The sequence below is a fragment of the Rhinopithecus bieti genome, unplaced genomic scaffold, assembly GCF_001698545.2.
Source record: "Rhinopithecus bieti isolate Rb0 unplaced genomic scaffold, ASM169854v2 scaffold_4553, whole genome shotgun sequence".
Classification (NCBI taxonomy): domain Eukaryota; kingdom Metazoa; phylum Chordata; class Mammalia; order Primates; family Cercopithecidae; genus Rhinopithecus; species Rhinopithecus bieti.
In genome coordinates, this window is record NW_016804694.1 from 3,861,924 (window position 1) to 3,877,509 (window position 15,586).

Below are 15,586 nucleotides of genomic sequence, written 5' to 3' on the forward strand. Positions count from 1 at the left end.
AAAAAAAAAAAAAAAAAAAAAAAAGAATTTCCTTCCATAGGTACTTGGGTCCATTTCTGTACTTTCTATTCTGTTTTCCTTTCTACTTTGTAGCAATCTGTTTTAAATTTAGCTAGTTTCCAGTATGTTTTATTGTCTGGTAGTTTTATAGTCTCCCCTCATTACTCTTTTTTTTCTGAGCTTGTCCTAACTATTGTTGCATGTGTGTTTTTCTGTTGTTGTCAGAAATTGGTGTTGAATTTTGTTGAATACCTTTCAATCTTTATGGAAATAATCACATGATTTTCCCCAAACACCTAAAAGTTAGTGAATTATATTAATGGATTTCCTAACTCAAACTTTCTGCAGATCATCTGAAATTAATACCACTGGGTTCTGATGTATTATTCTTCTCCTAATGTAGTGATAGACTCTATTAATGGTTCCCTGGGGAATTTTGCATTGATATTCACAAATAAGAGTGGCCTAGAGTTTTTTGTGCCATCTTTATCGGGTTTAATTACTAATCAATGTTGTATTTGCTCTGTAAAAATTTGGACGTTTTTCTAAGCTCTGGAACAGTTTATGTAGTATTGGATGCTTTAAAGTTTGGTAGAATTCTCCTGTGAAACCATCTGGGCTCAGTGCTGGTTCTTTGATGTCTTTCATATTCCTCTGTCACCACTGTAGTCAATATTTTGTCAGTTGCGTTCTCCTAGGAGAACGCATGTTTCATCTAGGTTTTCGTATTTTTTTACACAAAGACATGCAAAGTAGTCTTTAATCTGCTCTAATAAGCTGAACTCAGTACAATGTGGTACAGAATGAAATCACTTCTCCCTTACCCTATACTGAGTCCAACCCATTCCATAAAATTGTTACAGAAGTGTGGACATAACGCTAGCTCTGTAGACCTTGGTCTGAAATCTTGAAGCCACTCTGGTGCCTCTCCGAAAGGAATGTACTAGCCTTCTGAATATAATCTATCAAGGCAGCTGTGTTCAACCGCTTCACTATGGTGTTGCCAACACATCCCAGAGAAACCACCGAGAAACAGTGGTTATACTGTTATATGGTGGTTATACTTACTTAATACTAAGAAGGAACTTAGTATTTGACACAGATGAACACCTCACCAGAGCCAGGGGCTCCTCTTCAAAGGATTCTCCTGCTGTCCGGCTCAGCAGGTTCTCAGTCCTCAGTGGCAGAATCACACTGTGACAGAGTAACAAAATATGTTGCAAAATGCAAAAGGCTGCAAAGCATGACTTTAATAGCATCACCCTTCAGTGTATGGTCCAGGTAGCAGTGTGATCTAGTATCTCTCTTGCTTTAAAGAGTCTTCCCTTCCCTTTACATGCCTGTAAATCTATGGCCTATGTTCTACTCACATTTTAACCTCTTTTATAGTCATTTCCACCTTCCTTCCTGAACAGAGCTCATCTATGCCAATGGCCTTTAGAGCATCAACATGCCACATATATATTGTCTAGACCTTTCCTCTGTGCTCCATAGTCATTTATACAATTTCCACATGACATCCACTGGCATGGCTTTCAGACGGCTTGACTTTAAAAGCCCCAAACTGAATCTCCTCCATCTACTTCTCCTCTGTCTAAATGGCTCCCCACAGCAGTTAGAATAAAAGACAAGCTCTCTGCCATGTGACAAGGCTCATCTCTCCACCTCATGTAGAGCACCCATGGTGACTAATCGACACCTTGGGTTGCGTACCCTGTGGGTAAGTCCAGGTGCGTGAGGATGCAGACCTAGAATAGGGATGATTGTGGGGTGGAGTGAAGCTGCAGGACAGGTCTCAGGAGGGGATTGACAGGACTTAGCGAATGCAGAGCAGTGGCTAAAACCTTCTTCTGTGGCTGTTATCTGTTTCTTGCTGCACACTGGTGGGTTAGAGAGGCCATGGCAAGCCTTTTGTGTTTTGTCAAGTCTCTCTTCACAGTTCTGTCTAGAGGCCCACATGGTGTCGCTGGCATGCATGCTGTAGGATGCCGTAAGCAAGCTTCTCCCAAAATAGTGTCAGGATCTTGCAACTTTTCACCACACTAGTGAGGTCAAGTAGAAAGTCCTGGACCCGTGCCTTAAATGGGGGATTATATCCACTAGAGTAACTGGCGGACCGGTAAGACCTATGCTCCTCCTCTGATCTCTCTTCATCCTCAACTTCCCATATGGTCTGCCCTGGGGTCTCTCCCACCCACCCTGATCCCTTTTCCCCAGTAAATCTTAACCCATTTCTGGTTCCTGCTCAGGCGGTCAGCTCTGTTCTGCAGCTCTGTGTTTGGTAATTTTTTTGGTCTCTGAGTAAGCCTTGTCCTAGGTTCGATGCTTCTTTCCTCTGGCTCTGAATTATCTTGTGGATGGAATCCTGCCCCTACTCATCCTGGCAAGTGAGCTTGCCTTCTTGGAGGACTTCACTATGCCCCTTGCTGTTCCCCCACCGGCCGCCAGGAAGCAGTAAGCAGTAACAGATGAAGCATCCCAGCTGAAACCCACCTCTGGTCTTCACCCAGCTCCAGCAAGATGTAACTCTCCAAGCTCTGAGTGAAATGAAAGAAGGAGTCAAAGATGCCCCTGACATTGCTTGTCTGGGAGCTGGGGTAGTGGAGGAGTTTGGAACAGGAGTATGTTAGAGAAGTTACAGAGTTATGTTGGGGGCATGTTGAGCTGGGAAAGAACATGGGATATGTCTGAATGGGGTGAGAAATACGGACTGGAGCCCAGGTGAAAGATTTGAATGCATGTGTGCAGAGATAACAGCTTCAGCCATAAGAGAGGACTCTCTAAGATATGCTGGCTAAGTCTGTGTGAATGTCCCCAACCAGAGGAATCATTAATTTATCTGACCATCCATGGTGTTCAACAGCATTCTTGCTTATTTTTGTTTGTTTGTTTTTGTTTTGTTTTGTTTTGAGACAGAGTCTCACTCTGTTGCCCAAGCTGGAGTGCAGTGGTGTGATCTTGGCTCACCGCAACCTCCATCTCCCAGGCTCAAGCAATTCTCATGTCTCAGCCTTCCGAATAGCTGGGACTACAGGCATGTACCACCATGCCCAGCTAATATTTGTATTTTTAGTAGAGACAGGGTTTCACCGTGTTGGCCAGGCTGGTCTCAAACTCCTGACCTCAAGTAATCACCCACCTCGGCTTCCCAAAGTGCTGGGATTATAGGCATGAGCCACAGTGCCTGGCCATTACTTGATGATAGAGTGTAATTGGGCCATGATGGAGAACTTGATGCCTCCTGTTGATTGGAATCTTCACGCCGAAGTTAGCATCCATAAATTTGAGAGAAGAGGGAGATTTGGGCAGGGCAAATCACAAGTCTCTCTCCTCAGTCATTGCATAAGAATGCAGAATCTCTGAAGTGGAGGGGGAAATCAAGGTGAATAAATGCTTTAAAATAAGTAAAATCTCTCTCAAGAGTTTAGATAGCATAGTGATAGGAACCATGAAAATACACAGTTTATTCACATTTTATTATGTAGATTTATAAGGTACCAAAGACTCTGCAAATTCAACTCTCTCAATGTCAAAAATGGTTGCTTATTCTCACTGTTTTTCTCATCAGTGGTTATGCATGTTTCTTTACCTTCTGAAATTTATCAAATGCCTTATTACAACCTTTATATTCATTTCAATGCAATACAAACTGAAATGTATTCCTCTGAGTATTCGAGGACACTTTTGAGATTTAGATTTTTAAAAAAATTTATGCTCATTGTTATTTCATGTGCAAAGATATATGTAAATCTAGACTGATTTGGATATTACAGCACACTAATATCTCATTAGGTAGTTATTTCATAGACAGCTCTGTTTTTCAGTTGTTTTGCATTTATATTATCCATGACCCTGACTTCCCAGAACCACCAAGCTACAAGGGCAATCTGAGCTTCTTCCCATATTTACTCTAAAGAGAAATTTTCTTCAAGAAATAACTTAGAACCAACCCTCAAGGAATATTATAGTTCTTGTTCTTCATCTCAGAGCATTTATGAGGACTGTCCTCCTGAAAGCCCTTGGGCTTTTGTGGCATATAGAGAGATTTGCAATTCTCCATTATAGCTAGCTAACTAGGCTTCTGCCTTTCATATCTTTGCAAACATGAAATCACATTGTGGAAAAAGAAATGTGCGTTGTTCAGCCCTGGAATACCAGGGAATGACATTCTGTGCATAATAAAATGTGTGTTGGGGAGAGCTTGGCTAGCTCTTATTCACAGTGGATCAACTTTTCAAGGCTTCTTCCCAACATCTATGTTTTCAGGCCTGTGTTCAGATCATCTCATAAAAAATTAAATAACTCACCATGAAAATGATTTATTAGGTGGGATCTAGCAGCAGCAGCATCTCCATCAGCCTCTCCTTGGAGCACCAGTGAACTTGGCCAGAGTTAGCAGAGAGCAAAATGGTCATCTTTGCAATGGTGTGCACTGTTGGGACCTAGCCTCTGGTGCTGAGCACGCTTCCACGGAGGGCTCAAGTTGAAGGTGACCGAGAGAGCACCTGAGGATTTGGATATGGGGGCTTTCTGGGTTTTTTTTTTTTTGGTGTTTTGTTTGTTTGTTTGTTTGTTTGTAGCTAGAACAGGTAGGAAGAATGAACTCTTCTTTTCTTAGCATGAATGGAAATTTACTGTGGTTTTCTTGTCTTTAATCATTACAGATCTGCATTGATAATATAATAAGAAGAATAGCTTTACTTCACTCTCAAATTATATCTTTCTGATTCTCCTGTGTTTTGAGGACTATGTATATATGGCACAAAAGGCATTTGCAACCCATTCCTGAATTTTGAAGTAGGGCACGGTCACAGTTTTTAAAAGTCGTATAAAGTATAAGAAAAATACAAATAACTCTGAGGGAGGAATCCTATGAAAATAACCTATGAAAACAAATGAACTTATCAATTGTCAAGGACTCAAAGAGAGATAGATATTTCTAATATCTATAGATGTATTATTATATTATATTATCTAGTCATATTATATAATAGATATATAATAATTAGAAATGAATGTTCCTAATTCATTATTAGAAATGAATACAAAAGTTGTAATAAGGCATTTATGCACAAACACACACACACACACATTGAAAGGTGCCAGGAAATCAAAAAACAACAATAACAATATACTATGTTTTTACCATAAGAAGGAATAAGTACATTTTCATGCCCTTTAAATATTGAAGAATTGCTGTCCTTTATATTTGAGGTTTAATAAAATGCAAGCCAATTGGCCTCAATTCAACAAAAAAACATTTATTGAGAACTTACTGTCTGGCTAACCCCTGGATACAAAGATGAGTAAGATGCAGTCCGTGCTCTTGGAACGTATTATCTATTGGGGAAGATGATGAGTGGCAAATGCTGATGAGGTACAATGTGGTAAACTCTAAAATCAGGGTATGTGTACATTGCTATGATGACACAGCTGAAGGAGCAATCAATTCCAACTTAGGGCTCAAAGAAAGCTAGTGAGAGAGGCTCCATTTAAGTTGTGCCTTAAAGCAGGGGTCCACAACCCCTGGGCCACAGACCAATACCAGTCCGTGGCCTGTTAGAAACTGGGTCACACAGTAGGAGGTGAGCGACAGGTGAGTGAGCACTACCGCCTGAGCTCCACTTCCTCTCCGATCAGTGGTGGCATTAGATTCTCATAGGAGCGAGAACCCTACTGTGAACTGTGCATGTCCGGGATCTAGGTTGTGTGCTCCTTATGAGAATCTAATGCCTGATGATCTGCCACTGTCTCCCATCACCCCCAGATGGGACCGTCTAGTTGCAGGAAAACAAACTTAGGGCTCCCACAGATTTTACATGATGGTGAGTTGTATAATTATTTCATTATATATTACAATGTAATAATAATGGAAATAAAGTGCCCAATAAAAGTAATGTGCTTGAATCATCCCAAAACCTTCCACCCCCTCCCCTCCAGTCCGTGGAAAAATGTCTTCCACAAAACCAGTCCCTGTTGCCAAAAAGGTTGGGGATCACCGTCTTAAAGGATGTGCAGGAGTTTCTCAGATTGTAGATGAGGTGGGAAGGAAGTGACTGCAGGACTGGGGCCAAGGACAAAGTGCAAAAAAGAGGAACATAGTGAGCAGTAAGGACCAAGACTCAGACTGGGATGCGCACACCAAGGAACAGTCCAAGGAAGGGAATGCAAATGTGAACGTGTGTGGGGTGTTCTGGGAACCAGGTCCAGTACACCTAAAGCATGAGGAAGAGGGGGGTATTTAAAGAGCAGAGTGGCCGATGCAGAGTGTGGCTTTTGAAGGTTTTGCCAGAAGAGTTTGGGGCAATATTTTAAATTGGAATACAGTTATTTAATCATTTATTTAAATGTACTTAACCTACTCTACCTTCTACATGGCCTTTTCTGCTTGCATGAGGTGATGGGAATTAGCATTTTGTATACAGAGATTTAAGCCTTTTCCTGCCATCAAGTAATTCAGGCTGAAGTTGGAATGAAGATAAACAAGCATGTCATCATGTACAGAATGACAAGTACAAAAAGAAAAGCAAGCACTGAGAGCTATGCACACACATAGGGAGAAAGTCTAGGGAAGACTGTCTAGAGGTGAAGACATCTAAGCTGAGCTTGATATTAATCGCTAGTTAGGAATGAGCTATAATCAATGAAGAAATGAGGGCAGAGCATTCCAGGCAGTGGAGTTAGCTTGGGAACAAAGAATAGGAGGGGAGTCATGGAATGCTTGATGAGCTTCAGGTAGCTCACAGCATAGGGTAGAGTGTGGGAAGAAAGAAGCAAGAGCAGAAGCTGGAGATAGAAAAAGACTTAGTGATGAAAAAGGTTTGTATGCCACATGAAGGACTTCAGATTTCATCCTGAAGGTTATAGGGAGTCTTTGAATAAATGTAATAATCACTTTTGAAATGTCAAAACTTACCTTGGAACAGTGGATGGAGGCAGGAGGATGTGTTAGGAGGTGATAGCAGTGCCACCCACAGAGGATGATCAGGAAGTTAGGGGCAGAACTGAAGGCAGTGGGGATGACAGTGGGTCACGGGGAGGGGATGCTGGAAATGATTTGGAACTAGGTCTTGGAAACTAAGAAGGTCTGGGGAGTCACAGCAAGGAGGAAGCCATCACTGAGAGTTCTCAATTGGGCAGCTGGGCAGACATTGATGTCACTAAAGTAGATGGGGCAAGGAACAGCCCAGGAGAGGGATAAAGGAGAATTAAAATATTAAGGTGTTAGATTTGTTTGATACAGGAACCAAAGAGCTCTGGGGCTCCAGGGAAATGTGAATGCACAGAGTTCATGATAAAGTCAGAGGTTTAATGTTACCCAGGTTTACCCAGTATTTCATGGCTCTCTAAGATATCAGCCATGGTGACACCTCTGTCTTCCCTAACATAGCACTTCATCCACATATTCTATCTGTAGTGTACCTAATGCTAGAGAGAGCTCATGGAGTAATATGAATCACATACAAATTTAAATTTCTGAAAAGGTATATAATAGCATGTGGAACCTTGACTTTTGTTAGCTTCATTTTGTTGCCTCATCAGCTATTTTCATTGAACTTTCCTCTCAGACTTATTTGTATTTTTCTTTTCTTTTTTTTATACTTTAAGTTCTAGGGTACATGTGCACAACGTGCAGGTTTGTTACATATATATTTTTCTTATACAGTACTTTCTATGACTTTTTAAAACTGGGATTGTGTCATATTTCAAAATGTAGCAATGGGTTTCAAATGCCTTTTGTGTTATTTTAGTAGAATATTGTGTTCTCTGTTCATGTATTCAACTGCATGCATGTTTCAGCTTTTAAGATAAGTGTCTTTTGGGATATTCCAAATCCCCAACATCTGAGTAGAGGTTGCTTACAGCAATAGTAAAAGAATTTTAAGTTATATCTAAAATATACTCTACAGTCCATTTTTGTTCATTAAAAATCAGCTTTTACTTCATTGATCCTTACTGGGAAAGTCATGTATTTAAAGGTAATATGGAGCTAATATCCCAACTCTGGATGGAGTTACAAACACTTGCTAGATCTGATACTAGGACCCTCGTATCACTGTATCTGACTGAAAGTTCTGTATGTGAAGCATGACATCTTATGCATTTATCATGGCATGACTTTTGGAAAGGATGTAGGTAGTTCGGGTATACATGTTTGGGTCCAGATGTGGTATTCTAACTGCTAATCAAATAAAAATGCTGAAGACAGAGCATCCCCTCCGTTCTTCAGCTTTATTCCTAAATGAATCCAAAGGCTGCTCTATAGGATTTCCTCTACTCCCCCCATACACAGCTTTTTCATAAGCAAAGAAGCCTGGATAACTTTCCCAGTAGCCTCTTAAGTTTCTGCCAATTCGTGTGGCAAGTTCCACAAAAGGCTGTGGAACTCACCCCAGGGAGGAGGAGATAGAAGGCTGGAATTCGCTTTCCATATGCTGCAGAGGAAAGGCAGAGGGGGCACTTTCTGGTGGGGCATAAAGAGTAAGGGTTTGTAAGCTGCATCTCAGTGAACCTGAAACATTTGTCCCTGATTTATCTCTGTTAACTTCTTGACAACTGTGATGGGCTTTGCCTTATGGGGTTTATTTTCTCTGTTTTCAAACTGAAAATGATTTTAATATTCTTTATTCTTAAAGTCCTACATTCTTATTGAGGAGCATCAACAATACAGAAAATAAAGAGCAAAAGAAACTAATGATTACAGAAAAGCGAATCATGCAAAAATCCGACTGCAAAAATACCCTTCTAGATTTGTTTCTGTGCCTATAAACACAATATTAACAACAAGATCATACCATAACTGGGTTTGGTGCCATGTTATTTTATTCTATAATCCCCCAATGACACCTCACATGATCAATGAATATAAAGCTACATCACCATTTTTATTGGCTATATAGATTTTATAAAGCTTTACTAGGATTTATTACAAATACTGTTATAAAGTCATATACATTCATCTTTGTACACTTGTCTGATTATTGCTTCTAAAACAGCTTTATTAAATGTTGAATAAATACAAAAGAATATGTATACTGTATATAAAATGTAAAGGACAAATATACAATGTTGCTTTTTTACACCCTAGAAATTTTAATGTCAGTTCTTATTTAGGTCTAAAATTCATATATTTATGCTGGGCGTGGTGGTATGTACCTGTAGTCCCAGCTCCTTGGGAAGCTAAAGTAGGAGAATTGCTTGAGCCCAAGAGTGTAAGTCCAGCCTGGGCAACAGAGCGAGAACCCATCTCTTTAAAATAAATAAATAATAAATAAAATGAATACGTTTACTTTCCTTTCTCTTAGATAACTTTAGCTATAGCCACTCTCCTGACATTTCAGTATTTTAATTTTATCTTTTATAATCCCACAGTTAGACATACGATTATTATTTTATACTATAATGCTTATTTAGACTTACCTATGCATTGGCCCATTCTTTTCAATACTTCAAACTTTCCAACAGAATAACGTTCCTCCTTTCTAAAGTATACCCTTTAGAATTTCCCCCATGAGGGGCACATTCTTTTATGGGTGATAAACTCTTCTATTCTTGTATGAAAATGCCTTATTTTGCCCTCCTTTTTTGAAAAACAGCTTTTATGAGATGTAATCTGCCTATCTTAAATTATCTCATTTTAAGTGGACAATAAATGATTTCTAGTGAGTTTACCACTGCAATATAATGTTATAAGATTTTCATCACTCTAAAAAGAAATATTGGGCCCATTTGTACCCAATTGTCATCCCCAACCTCAGGCAACTGCTAATCTACTTTCTGTCTCTGTAAATTTGCCTTTTCTGGACATTTTGCATAAGTAGAATTATATATTATGTGATCCTTTACGTCTGGATTCTTTAACTTAACATAATGTTTTTGAAGTTCATCCATGTTGTAGCATACATTAATACTTCCTTGGTTTTTATTGCCAAATAGTATTCCAGTACCACATTTTGTTTACGCATTTACCAGTTGATGAATAGCTCGCTATGTTCTACTTTGGGGCTATTAAGAATACTGCTATGAACATTCATGTGCAAGTCTTTGTGTGGACATGTCTTTTCATCTCTCTTACATAGATAACTAGGAATGTTATGTAGTTATTGGGTCATTGGGTCATAATCTACTCTTAACATCTCGAGAAATTGCCAAACTGCTTTCCAAAGTGACTGCACCAGGCTGGGAGCGGCAGCTCATGCCTGTAATCCCAGCACTTTGGGAGGCCGAGGTAGGCGAATTGCCTGAGCTCAGGAGTTCAAGACCAGTCTCGCCAAAATGGTGAAACCCCCTCTCTACTAAAGTACAAAAAGTTAACTGGGTGTGGTGGTGCATGCCTATGGTCTCTGCTACTCAGGAGGCTGAGGCACAATAGTTGCTTGAACCCAGGAGATGGAGGTTGCAGTGAGCACCACTGCACTCCAGACTGGGTGACAGAGTAAGACTCTGTCTCAAAAGCAAAACAAAAGAAAGTCACTGCACGATTTTACGATCCCCTCTAGCAATTACGAAGGTTCAAGTTTCTCCACATCCTTGCCAATATTTGTTATTATGTATCCTGTGATCATAACCGTCCTTTGTAAGAGTGAAGTGGTATTACATTGTCCTTTTAATTTGCTTTTTCCTAATGAATAATGAAACTGAACTTCTTTTCATGTGCTTATTGACCATCTGTATTTCTTCTTTGATGAAATGTTTATTCAAATATTTTTTCTTGCCTTCATTCTTGAAAGAGAGTTTTGTTTGGCACACAATTTTAGGTATATAGTTATTTTATCCTAACACATGGGAGACACTATTCCGTTTTCTTCTGGATTTCATTGCTGTTGTTGAGGAATTGACTGTCAGTGTAATTGTTCTTTCTTTCTAGATAATCTGCTCTTTCTCTCTGGCTGCTTTTAAGATGTTCGTTTTGTTTTGGGTATTCTACGGTTTTACTGTGATATATCTACATGTAGAGTCCAAGGGTGAGAGGGATTTGGCTTGCTATTACTGGCTTTGGAGATATAGAAAGTGGGCCACAAGCCAGGACGTGCAGGTGGCCTCTAGTAGCTGAGAAGGACCTTCAGCTGACAGCCAGCAAGAAATTGGGTACCTCAGTCCTGCAACCTCAAGGAAGTTAATTCTGCCAACAACCCAAATAAGCAAAGAAATGGATCCTCTCCTATCTCCTATGGAAAGGAACCCAACCTTGCTGATGTGTTGATTTTAGTTCAGTGAGGCCTGTGTCATATTTAGCACCTACAGAACTGTAAAATAATAAATTTGTCTTGTTTTAAGCTGCTGACTTTGTGGCAATTTGTTAACAGCAGCAATAAATAGTATAGGTTTTAAGTTTTAGTTATGTTTTATTTCTAGAAGTTCTTTTTGACTCTTTTTCAAATATGCTATTCATGTTTATAGTTTCCTCTTTAATACTTATATTTTCAGTCTCCTTTTAAAACTCTTCAATATCACAAATACAGTATATTGTAATGTGTATCTGAAGAGTCACTTAAGATCTCTACAGGTCTGATTCTGCTTTCTGTTGTTTCTACTGGCTGTTTCTCACATTGCCTTGTTTCCTTACAACTTTTTAAACTTTTGACTTTGAGCTTGTGTCTATTGGAAGTTAACTGTTGGATTATTTGAGACCTGAGTCAAAGGTATATTGTTCAGGAACGAGTTGTGTTTGCTTCCATCAGGTGCCACCTAGGACTTCCTAGGACTACCTTAAAATAAATTCTTGGCTTGAGCTTTTCCAAATTGCACAGGTAATATGAATAAATGGTAATTAATGTCACAAACATGGTGAATTCAGAATTTTCGGAAAGATTTTTCCCCCACTTAGTGCTAAGCTAGATAGAACAAGTTACCTATCATCTTCTTCTGACAGGTGGAGGTTACTTTCTAGTTTACCCTTATACTGAGGTTGTAGCTGTGTGGGGTCCCAGCTTTATGTAGGAATTTCCTATTATGCTTTTCACCTCAGGTATGAGGTTTCTCCCTTGTCTCATTGCACTATCCAAACAGAAACTCGAAAACACCAGTTAGTTGATTCCCCCAGGGTAAAATCTGGCTTTATCTCTCTGGATTCCAGCATTCACTTTATTTCCAGCATTCATTTTATTTGACCCTGAGGATTTTTTATTGTCTTGCTAGTTCAGTGATGTTTTTAAAAGGATGTTTTTCATATCTTCTCCAGAAGTTTTAGTTGTTTCAGAAGGGTGGTTCACAGTAACATTTGCACCATACTGTCAGGGATATGTCAAATGTCTCTTTCTTTTTAAGGATGAATTCTTAGGTGTAGAATTGCTATATTAAAAGGTATGCACATATAATATTTAGATATATATTTCCATATTACAGTGGCTTGTTTTCTGTTCAAGAAAATAAAACAGAAAAAGAAGTCACTAATCTCAAGCATTTGCTGAATCCCTTTTAGATTTGCCTCTCACATCTACAAAAGGAAATACGAATGTGGTTGACATCTGGACAAGGGACAAAATTAGCAAACAAAACAATAACCCTCCAAAATAAAATTATGTGAAGTGTATAGATGGTAAATTAGGAGTTCAGAAAAGGCTGAAAAATTTAAATCTGACCATGTCACACCTGGCTAGGGATATCTTCAGTGGCTGCCCATTGCCTTTAGGGTGGTGTTCAGAATCCTACAAGTTCCTATATAACCCTGCATGGTCTGGCCCCTGCCTCTTCTTCATCCTCATCACTTCTCCTAGCTTACTGGCTCTGACCTCACTGACCTTATCTCCATTCCTCAAATGCACTGAAACCCTTTTCACCCCTACCCTTACTTCTTATCTGAATGTCCTTTTCTGCCTCCCACCCCACCCCACCCCACTGCCTGGCTGACCTTCTGGTCTCAGCTTACATAGGACTTTTTAACTTTTACTAATCTTCTAGTGTAAATTACCTCCAGCACACAAATACATACACACACACACACACACACACACATGCACATATAGCGCCCACCCCACCTGCCCACCCCCACACACATTTCTACTCAAAAGTCCAGATAACTGGTCAACCCAGCATCTCAGGGACAGAGACTAAGTTCCTACATCTCAGAGTATCTGGTCAACCTGAGAGAAAGCTAGAGAGTGGGAATGAGAGAATCAAAACTCTCTGAAAGCATCCTGTTACTTCCCTCCACAGCAGTTGTTAGAATGGGGTTGTCTAATATCTATCTCCTCCACTAGAGGACAGAACTATGTCCTATCCCCTGCTGTATTCTAGAACTTAGCTCAGTGCCCAGTACGTAGTAAATCTTTATTGAATAAATGGATTTAAAGATACATAGCTGCATTTGAACAGGTGGAGCAGATGGGTGTCAATAGATTTCCCTGGAAATCATAAAACCAGTGGAAAAATGAGAAAACAAAACAGAAAAAGATGAAAGCATTTTAATAGTTTATAACTCAGTGAGGAAATATGAGTGGTCCTATTTGAGCCAACAAGCTGTCCTATAATGATAGACTCTTATGAGCAGTCTATAGCAGAGGAGAGTGAACGGAGGTGAGCTCACTGTTTAGCAAGAGGTGGTCAGGTTAGCTACAACCAAGATGGTGAAGCAGCGATTTGGATTACCAGGGGAGTTTTTGGGTCTCTTTCCTTGAAGATGGAGAGTGTTTCATTTCAGTAATGTTCTTGATGTCCTGTTAGGAGGTAGTAGAATGGATCTCTAGTTTTTTTCATTCCCCCAGGTTGATAGTAGTTAACTTTTCTTCTCCTTTTTTTTTTTTTTTTTTCGTAGCTTGCTTTGATTTAAGTGATTCTATCAGTTCATTTTAGCTTTGACAATGATCTCTTACGTGTTTCCCTGTGACATGCTGAACAGCTCACTCTTTTTACTAGGTACCAGAGTAACACTGCTTCTGCTGTTCTTGAAACAATTACCAACATTCAACCCAAAGAGAGTGGAGGTGGTGTGGGAGAGACCCGGGAGGCCATTGTTTATAGATTATCTGAAGATATGCTGAGTAAACTCCCTCCTGATTACATTCCTCATGAGGTAAGCCTTGCTGCTTTCCCACTGGCATACAGAGCTATTTGTATATTTAAACAGTAAGTCTGATTACCATGGAAAGCAAGAATCTACCTGTTGATGACTATGTGGCAGATGACCTGTGTGATAAATTTTGACTATATTACTAAACTCTGCATCTCTCATTGTTCACGTCGTTCTCTCTTCAAAACTTAAAAATATCAGAAGAAAACATTTTCCATGATGCTTTTCTGTTGCATTCTTTTAAAAATTCCCTTACAAGTTAATTCCTCCTCAATCGAAGTTTCCACAGTGACCATTTATATATCAGTTTCTATGATGCCTTAAGCTGTGCTAAAAAAAACAACTCAAAAATCTTTAAGGCCAAAAGGCAATGGTGTTGGTGATTTGGTATTCTTTAAGATGTTCCAAGTGTTTTAACTGTAGATAGATGACTCAGCCGTCTACTCCATTGATTTTTAATCACGTCTGCAACTCATTGAATAGGATAGAACAATTAATGGAGATATTATTATGAATATAAGCACCCCGTTACCAATCTGAAGTTTTCTAAGAACCACACTTATTCATTGATTAGAATGGCATGGCATGGGACAGTAGCTGTGTTTTTGAGCCCTCATTACAAGCCAGGCCCTGTCCTAAGTGCTTCATACACATTATGACACTCAGTGCTCAGGACAGCACCAGCAGAAACCAAGCTAAGTGGCAGAGCAAGAATTTGAACACAAAGTGATCTGACTGTAAAACCTGCAGTCTTAACTAGTTTTAGCATGCAATGAGTGTCCCAACGATAAAAAGTGTTTTATTGCCTCCTAAAATAATTATTGTTTCCATTGTGTAGATAGGTACCAAGACCTTTGGTTAAGACATTGAAATCAATAGCTTCATGTAGAGATAGTTATAGTAAGGGGAGAAAATATTTTTAAATGGATAAATATTGTAAGTATACACTTTCAATAGTTTTACTGGTGTGATCTTCAAAAAACAAGGCAGCATACTTGCCTTCAAAGATTTTTAATACTGGCATGTGCAAGTGAGATAAAACTTACTCTATATGACTATACCACAGGGCTGCTATTGCCAGGGGAAAGGTTCAAGACCTTGTGATAATTTGAGCTGTCCAGTCTTGGTTGGGGGCACTTCACCAACAACACTTCTGTTCTGGCGATTATTCCAGCAGCAAGTGAGCATTAGGGGTGTAACTAAATGAATTCCTATATGGGAAAGAGTTTGTACTAAGAGGCATCTAAAACTTGTCCCTGTTCCAAGATCACTTACTTTATAGCGTCGTATTTTATAGACGAGATCTGCTCTTGAACATGTGGCTGTAAAGTGAATTTTGTAAATCAAAATATAATTATACCATTGACTTCTGTAGTAAAAATCAAGCTACATTATTGTAGAAAAAAACTACCTGGTCCCAGAAACATAATGAAAATGCTATATAAGATTACAGCAAGTCTTAAATTTTATTAATAAAAGGACAATTTTAGGCTGGAACAATAATTATACTCAGAATCAGGATTAGAATTGCATTTTCTAGGGTTTAAGGTTTTTCTAAGCATGTCTCTATCTCAAGTA

The 15,586-nt window shown here is 39.3% G+C and overlaps 1 protein-coding gene across 1 annotated transcript in view; it reads left to right on the forward strand.

The window, feature by feature from the left end:
* DNAH8 (dynein axonemal heavy chain 8) overlaps positions 1-15,586 on the forward strand; it is a 333,448-nt gene that overhangs the window by 296,508 nt on the left and 21,354 nt on the right. Inside the window, 1 exon segment of the mRNA XM_017870032.1 lies at positions 13,855-14,011. Within this exon segment, the coding sequence (XP_017725521.1) occupies positions 13,855-14,011 (157 nt within the window).